General features: G+C 45.8%; 1 protein-coding gene across 1 annotated transcript in view; it reads right to left on the bottom strand.

Annotated features, from left to right (window-relative positions):
• Nucleotides 1-1,005: 1,005 nt before the first annotated feature.
• Nucleotides 1,006-15,114, bottom strand: part of LOC138766073 (cytochrome P450 2H2-like) — a 39,815-nt gene continuing 25,706 nt past the window's right edge. Inside the window, exons 3-10 of the mRNA XM_069943405.1 lie at nucleotides 11,797-11,959; nucleotides 7,667-7,816; nucleotides 6,415-6,575; nucleotides 5,317-5,493; nucleotides 4,042-4,183; nucleotides 3,009-3,196; nucleotides 2,765-2,906; nucleotides 1,006-1,434 (exon numbers count right to left, since the gene is read on the bottom strand). Coding sequence (XP_069799506.1) covers nucleotides 1,253-1,434; nucleotides 2,765-2,906; nucleotides 3,009-3,196; nucleotides 4,042-4,183; nucleotides 5,317-5,493; nucleotides 6,415-6,575; nucleotides 7,667-7,816; nucleotides 11,797-11,959 — 1,305 coding nt within the window. The 3' untranslated portion in view covers nucleotides 1,006-1,252. The remainder of the gene's footprint in view (nucleotides 1,435-2,764; nucleotides 2,907-3,008; nucleotides 3,197-4,041; nucleotides 4,184-5,316; nucleotides 5,494-6,414; nucleotides 6,576-7,666; nucleotides 7,817-11,796; nucleotides 11,960-15,114) is intronic.

Raw genomic sequence — 15,114 nt, 5'->3', positions numbered from 1 at the left:
GGGTCTCTTGGCTGCAGCAACCCCTCTCTCCTGTCTGCCTGGAAGCAGCATTTGATCCTGCGAGAGGGGATGCCTCAGTCTCTCTATGCCATGCTGATCTCCCCAAGATGGCTGCAGTCTCCTTCCCTCCTCCTTCTTTAGCTAGTGTTCCTGGGATATGTAGTCCAACTCCCCTCAGCACCAGTGTCAGCAGCTATAACACCCTGTCTGTAGCTAACAGTACCATCTTTCTCTGCAGCAGGGGTTACAGACATATTAACATACTGAATGTGATCTAGCCATTTTTTTTATTTACTCTAAATATTTGCTTATTGATATACTCCAGCAGATGCAGGTTTTGCCGGATTTACTAGTGTGTGCCTTTTAGTAAATCAGGCGGACTGCATGGGGGCAGGGCTTTATTTAAGACTGGCGTATGAGTATGCCGGTCTTGATGAATGTCAAAGAGCTCAGACAGCCATAAATATGTAATATATATATATATATATATATATATATATATATATATATATATATTGTTGATGAGTTACCATATATTCATTGGCCGCTGGGTAACTGTTGTACATGGATCCTCTGTTTCATTTACTGATCAGACGTAAAAATAAGCACCGCCGATAGAAAAATAACAATAGCACCTGCCAGGGGATGGAACATATTAGATCGCAAGTGACTGGTCTATTCTTTAAGTTCATACATTAGAATCAGGAAAAATAGACAAGAAACAAGTTCTGAACAAAAAAAAAACTGGGTTTAGAGCATCAACAAAAGGAAAGGTCGGATGTTCCTGTAACACAGTGGTTAGTCCCTATTAAGAATAGTCCAAGAAGGAACAACCAGTGAGCATAATCATGGCTGCCCAAATATCATTGATATGCTTGGGGTGTGAAATCTACCTGGTCCAATCCCACTAAATATCTAAAAATGTTAATGCATTGACAATGATATTGCCTAATGACAGTGGCTTCTTTCCAATGGATAATATCTCATACCACACTGCAGACACGGTTCAGGAATGATATAAAAAGTTTATTGTGGCCAAGCATCTCTGGGATGTGGTGAGAAAACAAGACCAATCCACAGTGGGATTGCAATTTACAAGGTCTTGGTGCCTCATATCATGGACAGGACACCTTCAAGGCTTTGTGGAGTCCATGACTCCATGGGTCACGACTAATGGCTGTTTTGGCCTACACAATATCAGAAAGGCAGTTTTAATGTTATTGCTGACCAGCAGTAAAATCTGATCAGTATTTTAGCGAGGAACAACAAACATCTCATAGTCCCATGGTTTAGAACCATTGGTGTTGGGTTCAGGTCTGATGTCTATGAGCTCTCTGTCCATGGTGGGCTTCAAAGTGAACTTTTGCAGTAAAGTAGTAAGAAATAGGAAGATTTCCATACGGGCCAGAGCCATCCCCATACACATGCGTTTGCCTAGGAAGCAGAGAAAAAACTGTATTAGAATTGTCTAAATTGCCAGCGCTCTGCCATTCAGGCTACACTCAGGGCCCTTATACCTTGAGGAAAAGAGGAGGATTTTGCTTGTCATTTTGCCTGTCCTATTGCTTCAATGAATATGTTCATTCTTTGAGCAGAGGCACACAAGGAATCCCATTGAAGCAATAGGAGGACAATAGGAAGGGAAGGGGGGGGTGAGGGACCAAGACCTCCACGGTCACTGAAATGAAAGGTCAGAAACTCTCAGCTTTCTTTGAAATGCTATAGAAATACATGATCCCATCGACTTTAACAAACCCTATAAGGGTATATTCACACGAACGGGCTCGCAGCGAGATTCTCGCTGCGAGCCCGGCAGGTCCTGGCAGTTCCCGTACACTACATACTTGCTGCGGTCTAAACGACCGCAGCGAGTATGTAATTCTGCCGCCCTTAACCCCTTCTGCTCCCGGCCGGCTCCACCGCTATAAGCATACTTTACCTGTCCTTGCTGCACGGGTCCGGCGTCCTGCTCTCCCGTCCGGCCAATCAGTGGCTGCAGCTGGGCAACACACTAATTGGCCGGGCGGGAGAGCAGGACGCCGGACCCGTGCAGCAAGGACAGGTAAAGTATGCTTACAGTGGGGGAGCCGGCCGGGAGCAGAAGGGGTTAAGGGCGGCAGAATTACATACTCGCTGCGGTCGTTTAGACCGCAGCAAGTATGGAGTGTATGGGAACTGCCAGGACCTGCCGGGCTGGCAGCGAGAATCTCGCTGCGAGCCCGTTCGTGTGAATATACCCTAACTGTGAAATTACCTATGGCTATCTTAATTACATCTAAAGTAACACTCTGGGAAAAAATTGTGTGTGTCTGTGTGGAAAGCAGGGGGGGGGGCACAACTCAAGAATAGAGATGATCGAACATCGGAAAATCTTAGGTTCTATCGAACTCAAACCTTGTCGAACCTTCCGCATTCCCGATGCCTTCCCGGTCTGTGGGGAAGGAGGAGACAGCCTGGGTACCGCCTGGAATTCAGCCTTTTACCTACGCTTAATCCCGCAATTCCAGGCGGTACCCGGGCTGTTTCCTCCTTCCCCACAAACCGGGAAGGCTTTGGGAATCAAATGCGGAAGGTTTGACAAGGTTTGAGTTCAATAAAACCTAAGATTTTCTGATGTTCCATCATCTCTACTCAAGACCACCATGGTTGGAAGTCATACTCAACCACACTTTCTCCTGAACTAGGTACAACACTATTTTTCCTTTGTGTATAGGAAGGTCAGAAATGTAAAATAAGTTAAAACAAATCTGTAAAGTAACAGTACCAGCAGAGAATGCCAAAAAGGCTTCACTCTTCTTAAAGCCACCGTTCTCATCAAGAAAGTGCCCCGGATCAAACTCCTCGGGATTCTTAAAATGCTTTGGATCCTTTAGAACAGATGTTAGAATGGGAGTCACCATCATGCCCTAGAGTGTATGAGAAATACATTTCCTATCAGGTCATTGTTTGGTAATAGAAGGACAGAAAACATGGAGCTATGATATATTGCTCTGCTATTAGCACTTTACCTTGGGAATGTAAAATCCATTTAAAGTCGTGTCTTCTCTCGCTGCACGAGACAGACCTATAGGGAAAATATCCGCAAATCGCTGAATTTCATGGATAACAGCATCTGTGTATGGCATATTACTCCTGTCCTCTGCTGATGGACATCGGTTTTGACCTACCACACGGTCAATCTCTTCATGGATCTTCTCTGTAGAGCAAAAACCAACAAAAGCAAATTAACACTTTAAACCCTTGGAAGAATAACGAAAGAGGCTATTGGAATCATCACTTTGTATAAATATATACTGTGAACAATATTATTAAGTCCCAGAGCACTAGCAGCATGATCTTCGGGAGGCCATTACCAAGACTCTTGCTGTGGACCCAGTAAATGGTGAATACAAATGGGCCATGGCTAAACATGGCTAAATAAGGGAGTTGGGCTTTTTACACTAGTTTGGCAGTCCTCCCAAGTAGAAACAACCCCCCCCCCCCCCACACACCACACCACCACCACCACCAATGGGTACGTTTCATTTTATTTCAGATTCTGGTTTGGATGATGATCTCTAATCATACTTGCTTCAAGGCTTTTTATCAAGCTGAGCATTGATTCACCTAAAAGCTATCCATAATCTGTGGCACTGGAGGGCAAGATCTTTTACTACTGGAAGAGATCTACTTTGCATAATTAATTTTCAAGAGAACATTGCTTGACCTTTAAGAGCACCTACATCAGTTTGGTGGTCTCTCTTAAGAGACATGTTATGTTTATTACTATAGTGTCTTTGGGAGGCCTCTAACGTGTGCTATTTGGGTGAAAGAAAGGATCAGACATTTTGGATTTTTATATGCTCAATTCTTTGTTCCTCTATGACATGAGCAATGCCAGTAGTGCCTGACAGCAGCCTATACCTATTCCCTACTTAGGTAAGCATGCATGTTTTTTGAGGAGTCCGTATAGCAGGAGAGATATTATATAAAAGATCTATGATACAACTATAGGGTGCAAGATTTTGTGAAGAGCACCCAGTACATGGTGAGACCTCTTACCTTGTACTTCAGGGTATTTGAGAAGTATTAGAAAGCTATATCTTAAGGTCATGGTTGTAGACTCTGTACCAGCAAAAAACAAATCGATTACTATCCCCAGTAAGTTCCTCTCACGAAATTCAGTTTCTGGATTGTCTTTTTCCTGTAAAGATAGATGTAGCAGAATTGACCATGTCACTAATATTTTAATTAAATTCTCCAGTTTAATAGATAATTGTACATCCATTGCAAAGATAGATAGTCCTGATGGAAATAATCATATACTTTTTTTTTTACAATTTTCCAAATCATTCTTTAGTATTGTGACCATGTATAGAAAACTTAAAGGGGACCAATCACCTTCCTGAGGGGGAATGAGTTGGCCCCAGCAAATTACAGCTGCGGGGCACAGTTCTCCTTTGCTGTGGCGGACAATCTCCAATGGGCTGGCAAAATATTGATCTTTGAGCCTTTTTTTGAGCACTCATTAACTTGGCATAGGGGTGGAGCAACAGCGGCATGTAGTCACACTGCCTTCACCTGCCATCACCTTCTTCTCTGACTTTCATACCTAATTGGCAGTCTGAGAGCTGGGAATTCAATGCAAAACCCAGCACTCTGGCTGCCAATCAAGCGTGAGATGGTGGGGAAGATGATAGAGGCAGCGTGACTACATGCCGTTATGACTCCACCCTATGCCTTGTTACCGAGAGTCGGGACAAAGGATTAACAATCAATGTTTTGAAATTGACACCCCACTAGATTCTGCTGGGCATAGCATCAGAGAGCTGTATCTGGCAGCTGTAAGGTACTGGGGAAAAGTCACAGTTTGGGTACTTTTACACAAAGGGATTAACGGCCGTACTTGGCCGATTACTGGCCATTCAAGCCTAAAATTTTTTGTGTAATAGGACATGTTTTAAATCAACGATCAGCCAACATGCACAATGTCGGGTGATCCTTGATTTAAAGCATGACCTAAAATCTTAATTACAGTGATGGTCTTCTGGCCGTTGCTCCATGTGATAGAACCGGTGGCAGCAGACCACTTCTCTATCCTATGAGCTATCCAGACGATCTAAAGATTGCCCAGGCACCCACTCCTGCAGTCCCCACGCTTGATGTCTGTGCGTGTAATAGCACACACAGTGAGCGGGAAACAAGGAGCAAGCGAGCACTGACCTGACAGGTCGGCACACGCTTGCTCCGAAATATTGGTCTGGCTAATACGGCCCTTAATTTTGGAGATGATTGGTTCAATTTAAGACATAAGTCACATGACCATACTGTACCTACCTCTTTTATTTTCAAGAGGAAGCAATCAATGAGGTCCCGTGGGTTATTCGCATCGAAGGTATCTTTGTGTGATCTTATCATTTCCTTTACAAACTCTTTTAACTTGATGTTATTTGCTAATATTTCCTGGTGTGGTCCAGGTAGGCGTCTCATCAAACGTGGGAACATACCAAGAAGCTGGAAAATAATATCAATCATCTCCTTATATTAATTACTTTAAGTCTTATAAGGTGGAAAGAAACATTATCCACAGTATTAAGATGGATGGTTAGAGTCCAGATAACTTTGAGGCTACATGTGACTTCATTGCTTTCTAGTCAATCATTTCTGGGTATTCTAAAATGTTTTTTTCTGAAAGGTAAAAATATTTAGGCATACAATATGATGATTGGTTCTTTCCTTCCTTGCGGTGCTTGGATGTGGTCAGGAAGCTACTGTAAGTCTTGCACTTTTTTCCATACTTTCTATCTATCTATCTATCTATCTATCTATCTATCTATCTACAATTTTAAAGCGACTCTGTACCCACAATCTGACTCTCCCCCCAAACCACTTGTACCTTCGGATAGCTGCTTTTAATCCAAGATATGTCCTGGGGTCCGTTCGGCAGGTGATGCAGTTATTGTCCTAAAAAACAACTTTTAAACTTGTAGCCCCGTGCCCAAAGGGCGTGGCTTAGAATATCTGTGCCCTTCCTTTGCACCACCCCTCCGTCCCTCCGTGGAAGATGTAATGTATATGCTCTAAATTTCTAGATTGTAATAAGACCTTAGATAATGGGCACCTTATCAACCTCTATAGCCATGTCACTTTAAATTTTGTTCATAAAATGCATTTAGCATTTCAAGAGTATGTACAATGTCCAAGGGATCATGGTTCCCACTGTCATAGGGCCCTCTTACATTGCCCTTATTATCAAATAGTAAGTCCTCTCAGCCAGCTTTCCTTGACAGTGCAGAACAGAACAATTTTTCAAACTTTTTTGTTGATATAGTCTAACAAAAAGCTTCCATTACTTGATCATTTCAGGGCCATTGTGGCAAAGCACAGACCAAAAATACGGTGGGTTCAAGACTACGTTATTCTTAAAATAGTTACCTGACCAGAGAGAGTATTGAGCCTCCTGAAGATTTCTCTGTTGTAAGATAAGAGGGCCAAAAACTTTTTGTCATCGTAGTCAAACCTCTCACCAAAAACAATAGAACATATGACATTTGAAACAGCCAGTCCAATAATGTATGTTGGGTTGAATGATGTATCTGCAATTAAAGACATATTATAGAGATTACGATTGGTGAATATAGGTGAAAATATGCCCATTCCATTGTAAACCCATCGAGTGACAGGTGCTAATTTGGTGATGTAAGGACCCTATTGAACAGGGAAACTTTTTGTTAAATAGGCCAGTATCTCCCTGTGTAGGGGCCCTATTACGCAGAGCAATAATCGGCCAAATCAGGCCGATTTGCTCCATGTGATTAAGAGAATGAAATGAAATGATCATCGGGTGCTGACCACACATCGCTACATCTAATAGTGATGCGACGGCTGTTGATTATAGTGTAAAATAACAAATATTAACTCACCTTACTGCGTTCCTGGGCGTCCCCAGAGGCCTCCATGCTGTGTGCAGCTCTGCCTCTGCTCCAGTCTTTGCAGTGACAGGCCACAGCCACTCAGCCAATCACCGGACAAAATGGCCGCTCAGCCAATCACTGGCTGCGGCCTGTCAGAAGGCCTTCAAGGACTCCGGGAACGTGGTAAGGTGAGTTAATATTTATTAGTTTACACTAAATGCAAAGCCAGCACACACATCGCTAACAATGTTCGTGCAGCCCTTGCTGCCTGATAATCGTCCCATGTAATAGCCCAGTAAATGAGCGCCAATCTAGCAGATCAGCACTCATTTACTGTTTATTATTGGGCCCTGTAATAGGACCATAAGGCATTAATTAGCTCTATTTTGCCATGAATTGTGCAATCAGAGGCAAAATAGTGCTAAGAAACGCTAATTAAACGCTATGTGTGAATGTAGCCTAATAAAGCTTGTGATCAGCCAATGAACAATCTAGTTACTAAAAGCTTTCTGGCATGCTAAAAAAAAAAATTAACCCTGTTGTCCAGGGAACGTGTAGCCAAATGTCTGTGTGGCCTGGTCGCAAAAATGATTGAATCTTCTAATAGCTTTGTTAATGAGAGCACTGATCAATGGGATCAGTGCTTATTAACAGGTAGTCTTGGCCAATATAATCAGGCCTGAAGTGTTTGCACAGGGCTTTACAATATGTTGTGAATACCAAGAAAAATATTTAGGGGAAAAAAAGAAAAAGAAAAAAAAAAAAACACCAACCTTGGTTTTGCATAATTCTTTCTCTAAGACACTGGGCCTCCTCTTGGATCCTGATTTCAACACTTTTCTTACCCATTCCAAGATTTCTCAGGGTCATCAGAGAAAATCTTCGCATTGTTTTCCACCTCTCCCCATTGCTTAAAGCAACCCCTATAATACAGTAGACAATGATATTATGGAAGAGACCTTATGTTTTTCCCCCCCCCTTTCTCAAAAGATGTTTCTGCCTAGTATAAAAAATTACTAAAATTTACTGGTTTCCTGACACATAATATAGTTCAGTTACGTGGTCGGTTTAATATCTGAAGTTGTGCTACACGGTGACATGACGTGCCATCCAAATAAATAGACAGTAATCTACAAACAATTAGCTGAAATCTCTCATGACTGACAGTTATTGTCCCAGAGGTGACTTGGCCATGACTTTTGGGACCAGATATTTTAAGAATTTTTTGCACTATTGCAGCCATGTAAGTGTTATATTAGTACAATAATACAATAATAGCTGTATAACACTGACAGCAGTTCTCTATGCAATTTCTAGGTCACAGATTCCCCTTAAAGGGGCTTTCCGGTAAAAAATATTTCAAATCAACTAGTGTCAGAAAGTTTTACAGATTTGTGATTTATTTCTATTTAAAATGTCCTGCATCTCCTGAAGAAAGTGGTGTATTTTCTCTAGCCTCACACAGTGCTCTCTGCTGCCACCTCTGTCCAGGACAGGAATTGTCCAGAATAGTTGCAAATCCCTATAAAAAACCTTTCCTGCCCTGGATCAGTCAAAGACAGATGTGGCAGCAGAGAGCACCATATCAGACTGGAAAGAATACAGCAGTTCCTGTAGGACAGGCATGTCCAAAGTCCGGCCCGCGGGCCATTTGCGGCCCGCGTTCCGAACTTTTATGGCCCCCCCAGGTATCCGGCAGCAACAGATACCTTGCGCCACGCCACTCTAGTGCACAGAAAAGGAAAGCCGAAATCTCGCGATGTCCGAGATTTCGGCTTTCCTTTCCCGTGCACTAGAGCAGTGTTTTTCAACCAGTGTGCCGCGGGCGCCGTCCCCCTCACCTACTGGCCCGGACGTGCTCCTCCAATCAGGGGAGACCGGGAGCGTGGTGCATGGCGCACCACGCTCCTGGTCTCCCCTGATTGGAGGAGCACGTCCGGGCCAGTAGGTGAGGGGGACGGCGCCCGCGGCGAGCATCTCAAGGAAGGTGAGCAGGGATGGGGGAGAAACAGGAGAGAAGCAGGGGGGAGAGAAACATGGGGATGGGGGAGAAGCAGGGGGGAGAGAAACATGGGGATGGGGGAGAAGCAGGGGGGAGAGAAACATGGTGATGGGGGAGAAGCAGGGGGGAGAGAAACATGAGGATGGGGGAGAAACGGGGGAGAGAAACATGGGGATGGGGGAGAAGCAGGGGGGAGAGAAACATGGGGATGGGGGAGAAGCAGGGGAGAGAGAAACATGGAGATGGGGAGAAACAGGGGAGAGAAGCAGGGGGGAGAGAAACATGGGGATGGGGAGAAACGGGAGAGAAGCAGGGGGGAGAAAAACATGGGGATGGGGGAGAGAAACAGGGATATCCCTTTTGTGTTTATCGAAACAGGCCCAGGTTTCACACTGAGTGAGTATAAATACATTTAGAATCTATATTATTAACTATATGTATAATATGTACTGTTTTAGTGTCATTTTGTGCCATTTTGGTTGGTGGTGTGCCCCAGGATTTTTTAAGTATAAAAAGTATGCCGTTTTCAATAAACTTTGTAAGGTTACAAACCCACTTGGCGGGTCTGCAGCGAGTCTCCATGCTGCGTTTTTGCAGCGAGACTCGCTGCAGATCCCGGCCCTATGCTTTTAATGGCAGACAAACACGCAGCAGGGATGTACATCCCTGCTGCGAGTTTGTCTGCAGCCCTTCCCATTAACCCCCCGGCCACCGGAGCTGATACTTTACCTGATCCCGGCTCCGGCGGTTCCCGATGTCTTCAGCAAGCCGGAGCGGGGACCAGGTGAAGTATATGCTCCAGCCAGCCGCCCGCAGCCCCGGCCGCCCGATCGCCCCCCCGCAGCCCCGGCCGCCCGATCGCCCCCCCCTCCCCCGCAGCACCGATCGCACGCCCCCCCGATCGAGCGGCCGGGGCTGCAGGGGGGCGTGTAAGCGATCGGTGCTGCGGGGGGGGCGTGCGATCGGTGCTGCGGGGGGGCGATCGGGCGGCCGGGGCTGCGGGGGGGCGATCGGGCGGCCGGGGCTGCGGGCGGCTGGCTGGAGCATATACTTCACCTGGTCCCCGCTCCGGCTTGCTGAAGACATCGGGAACCGCCGGAGCCGGGATCAGGTGAAGTATCAGCTCCGGCGGCCGGGGGGTTAATGGGGTGGGCTGCAGACAAACTCGCAGCAGGGATGTACATCCCTGCTGCGTGTTTGTCTGCCATTAAAAGCATAGGGCCGGGATCTGCAGCGAGTCTCGCTGCAAAAATGCAGCATGGAGACTCGCTGCAGGTCCGGCAAGTGGGTTTGTAATCTAAAAAAAAGTTTATTTGCATTCCTTTTAATGGTCCAAAGAATGTCAAGCAAAATGGTCGGCCCTCGCACATGTTCACTTCATCAAATTTGGCACTCTTCGAAAAAAGTTTGGACATGCCTGCTGTAGGACATACAGCAGCTGATAATCACTGGAAGACTTGGGGATTTTTAATAGAAGTCAATTAGAAATCTAAATAACTTTCTTGCACCATTTGATTTGAAAGAAAAAACCTTCACCTTTGATGCAGGACTTTCTAGATAGTGATTTGCAATAATAGAAACTCTACATACTACATTATTACAGAGTGCAAAATACTTGTATCAATTTCATTGATTCTATTGTAAGTCTGCTATAGTCACAAAGGGATAAAGCAAATCTGTTAACCCTAAAATCTCCTCTCAGCATTCATTTCCTATCTTTGAAACTTGTCTGTATCTTTATTTTAATATAAACACTAATTTATCAGTCGAGTAAGAGACAAAGAGCTGTGGACTACAATCTTTTTGTGTCCTAAGAGTCATATTGTAATGTCCATTGTATCTCTGTTAAGTGTGATTTGTGATTTTCCTCTCCAGCCACTAGGGGTCTCACTTGCTCTGTGCACAGCTGCAGTGTATACAAGGTTATTCTATATTTGAGTGAAGTTTTACTAAAGATGCAGACACTCTGTACATTTCTTTTCTCTCTTACTCACTTCCTGTCACACCACCCAATATAAGGTAGGGGTTTCCTGTCAGAAGGAAGTCTACAGTCAGTCTTAAGTTCAGTTAGAAGCTAGAACAGTCAGGTGGGGGTAGAAGCTAGAACAGGTAGGGTAACCGGACACTAGGACTACCCTTGTCTATCTCATGGATTTCTTTAGTCAGGACAGTCACCCCCTAAAGGAAAGGCAGAGGGACTGATCCCCAGTAAGGCAAAGATGCTAAGAGCCGAGGCACCTTCCTGACACAAGGCAGTCCACTTAGGGATAGTCTTCAGTAGGAGCTCAACCTAAAGACAGAGGCCTATTACCTCACAAGGCAGTCACGGATATTGTGTAGGCAGAAGGCAGTCAAGATTCTTCAAGATTTAGTATTTCTTCACACATCCTGACAGATACTAATTAAACAAGGGCGCCTACCCGACCCCTATACTACCATCTCATACAAGTCTCCACTTCTATTCTTCTCAAGTCTACCTTAAAGTTATCAGAGGCATTGTCAAGTATTTTTGCACTAACACTTGTAACCCGTAACTTGCAACTTGGGTCACCACTGCTATAAAAAGCAATTACCAGGGAAGTTGTGACCAAATTCTATCTATCCATCCTTACAGGGGTTGTGCAGGCTTACAAAAATACAATAGCTTTCTTCAAGAAACAACACCACCTCAGTTTTGATGTGATTTTGCAGCTCATTTCCATTTAAGTGAACAGAGTTGAATTCTAATATCACGCGCAACCTGGGTACAGTAGTGACACTTTTTTTTTTTTTAATTGCAAGAAATTGTTGGGGAAAAGGAGAGGGGGGGGGGGCAGGGGAGAGAAGTTGACTGTGTTTTTTCAATTCTTTAAGTACACTAACTTTGCCACCCAGTGGTGTAAGTCTGTAAACATTTCTTACCATAGTCTCCAAAAAGTTCAGAGAGAATCTCAATTTCTCCTCTGTCATTAAATATCTCCCCACAGTCAACAAGGGCTTCTTTAACAACATCATATCCGACTAATATGACTGAGCGCATGTGAACAAACTGCATCATGTACACAGGGCCATATTTCTTACTGAGCTAAAAAAAAAAAGAAGAGAACACAAAGGGAAAAAAGACGCTTAATATAAACGAAAGGTAAATATACAACAGTACACACTCCTAGGGAAGTGGATCCAGCAGAAAGGGAAGCATAAGTCCTTCCTTTATATATCCCGTTAGCATAGATCAGTGTTATCGGCGATCGGTGCATAGAGCCTGCCTGAGAGCACAGATGGACAATCCGACAGGACGGAGATAAGTGGCTTACCCCAGCCCGTCGGTACGAGTGATCGGGACCCACGCAGCATGGCTGCAGGGGTCCTGATCAGTCAGTGACAGGAGCTTAACCTAGTAGGAAAATAAAAACGTGAAAAGAGGGGCAAAGCGCCTCATAGGGTGACAATGTATAACAATGTAAGCTCCCACACCTTCAGCGTACCCGCTCACCTGATGTGGTTGTGTGTAGTCTCAACCAATTGCATAGGCATATAGAGTATACTTAATGGTTGCAGCAGGAATCCTCCACCGTTGTCATCAAGTGGCACGGTTACAGAAATCCATAAAGAGCAGTAGAAAAAACGAGGTTCATCCGCGCAGACCATAAGGTTATCAAAATTTCTTCCTCAGACCTCAAGAATACCAAATTTATTTATTTATTTTTTTCTAAATGGGAAAAGGGGGGGGGGAGTGATTTTAATTTTTATTAGGGGAGGGAGTTTTTTTTATTAATAACTTTTTTTTTTAACACCCCCTGGGGGACTTCTATATACACAGCTTTAATCTCCCATTGAGATCAATGCTGCATATATTACAGAGCACTGATCCATTAGATTGGTGCTCTGTTGGTCTGGTCTGCTGCAGACCAGATCAGCAGAATACCGAGCCAGGATCAGCGTCATTCCGACGCTAAGGCCCGACCGGGTAAGTTAAACGGATCGCCCCTCCGCGATCGCATCTGTTCATTAGACACCAGGGATGGGGCATAAAGAGCAGTTTAGATCAGTGCTTCTCAAACTGCGAGGCAGGCCTCGCCTGTGGGGTGCCCCCTAGTTGTTGGTGAGGCCCAGCTGGGGAGCCAGTTTTCACAAAAGTAACTATGATCTGCACAGTCCATTTGCTGTTTGCAAAAAGCTCCTTTTTGCAACATTAATTTATTTCATAGTTTGCTTTATTATTATCTAGAGCAGGGGTCCTCAACTGGCGGACCGCGGTTCGAACCCGGACCGCGGAGGCCAGCTGTCCGGACCCCTGGTCAGACCTCCTAACCACCCCGGATCCGGTCTGTCCCGGGGCGGTTAGGAGGTCCCGCTCCCCACCGCACTGCCTCCCGCCCCATAGGCGTACTGTCCTTAGATGTCAGTACGCCTGTGGGGCTGGGGGCAGTGTCGGTCCGGCCCCCGGCTGATACGCGCTCTCTGGGGATGTCCCGGGGATTCCCCAGCAGAGCGCGCACCACAGACCTCAGTGTACGCTGCCGGCCTGTCCTTCCCGGAAGTGCAGGCCGGCGGCGTACGCTGAGGTCACTGATGCGCGCTCTGCTGGGGAATCCCCGGGACATCCCTACAGAGCGCGTATCAGCCGGGGGCCGGACCGATGGGAAGAGACGAAGACAGCCGCAGCGGGGAACGAGGTGCTAGGTGAGTTGTTTTTGTTATTTTTTTTTTCTGTCTGGGGGGCATCTACAAGGGGAGAGCGCACAGGTGGACTATATACTACAGGGGGGACCTCACAGGGGGCTATATACTACTGAGGGGGCTATATACTACAGGGGGAGCTCACAGGGGGCTATATACTACAGGGGGGACCTCATAGGGGGCTATATACTACTGAGGGGGCTATATACTACTGGGGGGGAGCGCACTGGGGGTTATATACTACAGGGGGGACCTCACAGGGGCTATATACTACAGGGGGAAAGCACAAGGGGGCTATATACTACTGGGGGGAGAGCACAGGGGCGCTATATACTACTGGGGGGAGCTCACAGGGGGCTATATACTACAGGGGGACAGCGCATGGGGGGCTATATACTACAGGGGGAGCTCACAGGGGGCTATATACTACAGGGGGAGCTCACAGGGGGGCTATATACTACTTGGGGGGAGCTCACGGGGGCTATATACTACTGGGGGGAGCTCACAGGGGGCTATATACTACAGGGGGAGAGCACAGGGGGGCTATATACTACTGGGGGGAGCTTACAGGGGGCTATATACTACTGGGGGACAGCGCACAGGGGGCTATATACTACAGGGGGAGAGCGCACAGGGGGGCTATATACTACTGAAGGAGAGTGCACAGGGGGGGCTATACACTACTGGGGGAGCAACACGGGGGCTATATACTACCAGGGCAGTCACCCCCTTTGTACCTAATATCAAAGGCCTGGTGAGAGAGAAAAAAATGCCAGTTTTCCCGCTAATAAGCAGCAATTCTGTATATAAATAGTTGAACGTTTGTGACAAAGTTACAAAAACACGTTTCCTACTGATGTTCAGCTCCGACCTTCACCTGACAATAGACCCCGGTAAGTGGACCTTCACTAAAAGTTGTTGAGTACCCCTGATCTAGAGCTTGGGAGATGGGTGAAAGGTGGCCCTAGCATTATTTTCAGCTTTTAAATGGACTTTCACCACAGATGGAGAGGCCCAGGCACCCTCTTGGTAAGTCTGGTGAGCATTGCCTTGGTCTGTTGGGTGAGGCTCCAGTAGAAAAAGTTGGAGAAGCACTGGTTTAGATGCAGCTGTCATCCATGACAGCTGCATCTAAACAGCTCATTGACGGGTGCAGGGCGACCAAACCACGCCCCCTAATAGCTGCGGTCCCGGGCCATTAATAACACCCGGGATCACGGTGGTTAAGAGCGGGGTCGCCACGTAGCCCCGCTCTGAACCCCCTTACCTGACCTAGGATGTACAGTTACGTCCTTGGTCGGGAAGGGCTTAAAGGGTTAATGACAGAATGGCAGGATTATTATCTCCTGTTATTATCTCCGGCTCCAGCCACACTGATGTATGCGGGGGGGGGGGGGGGATCACCAACCATTCTCAAAAAAAATTCCATCAAAACATGATAGGTCATTTTCCGATGACACATTCCCTTTAAGCAAGACTATTACAAAGAAGTTTCAATATTTAAAATTCATTGGAGCAAAAATTTGTTTGCAGGGGGGACGCTCTTTTTTACAATATGAA

The sequence above is a fragment of the Dendropsophus ebraccatus genome, chromosome 10, assembly GCF_027789765.1.
Source record: "Dendropsophus ebraccatus isolate aDenEbr1 chromosome 10, aDenEbr1.pat, whole genome shotgun sequence".
NCBI lineage: Eukaryota > Metazoa > Chordata > Amphibia > Anura > Hylidae > Dendropsophus > Dendropsophus ebraccatus.
This window is presented reverse-complemented; position numbering and strand designations above follow the sequence as displayed.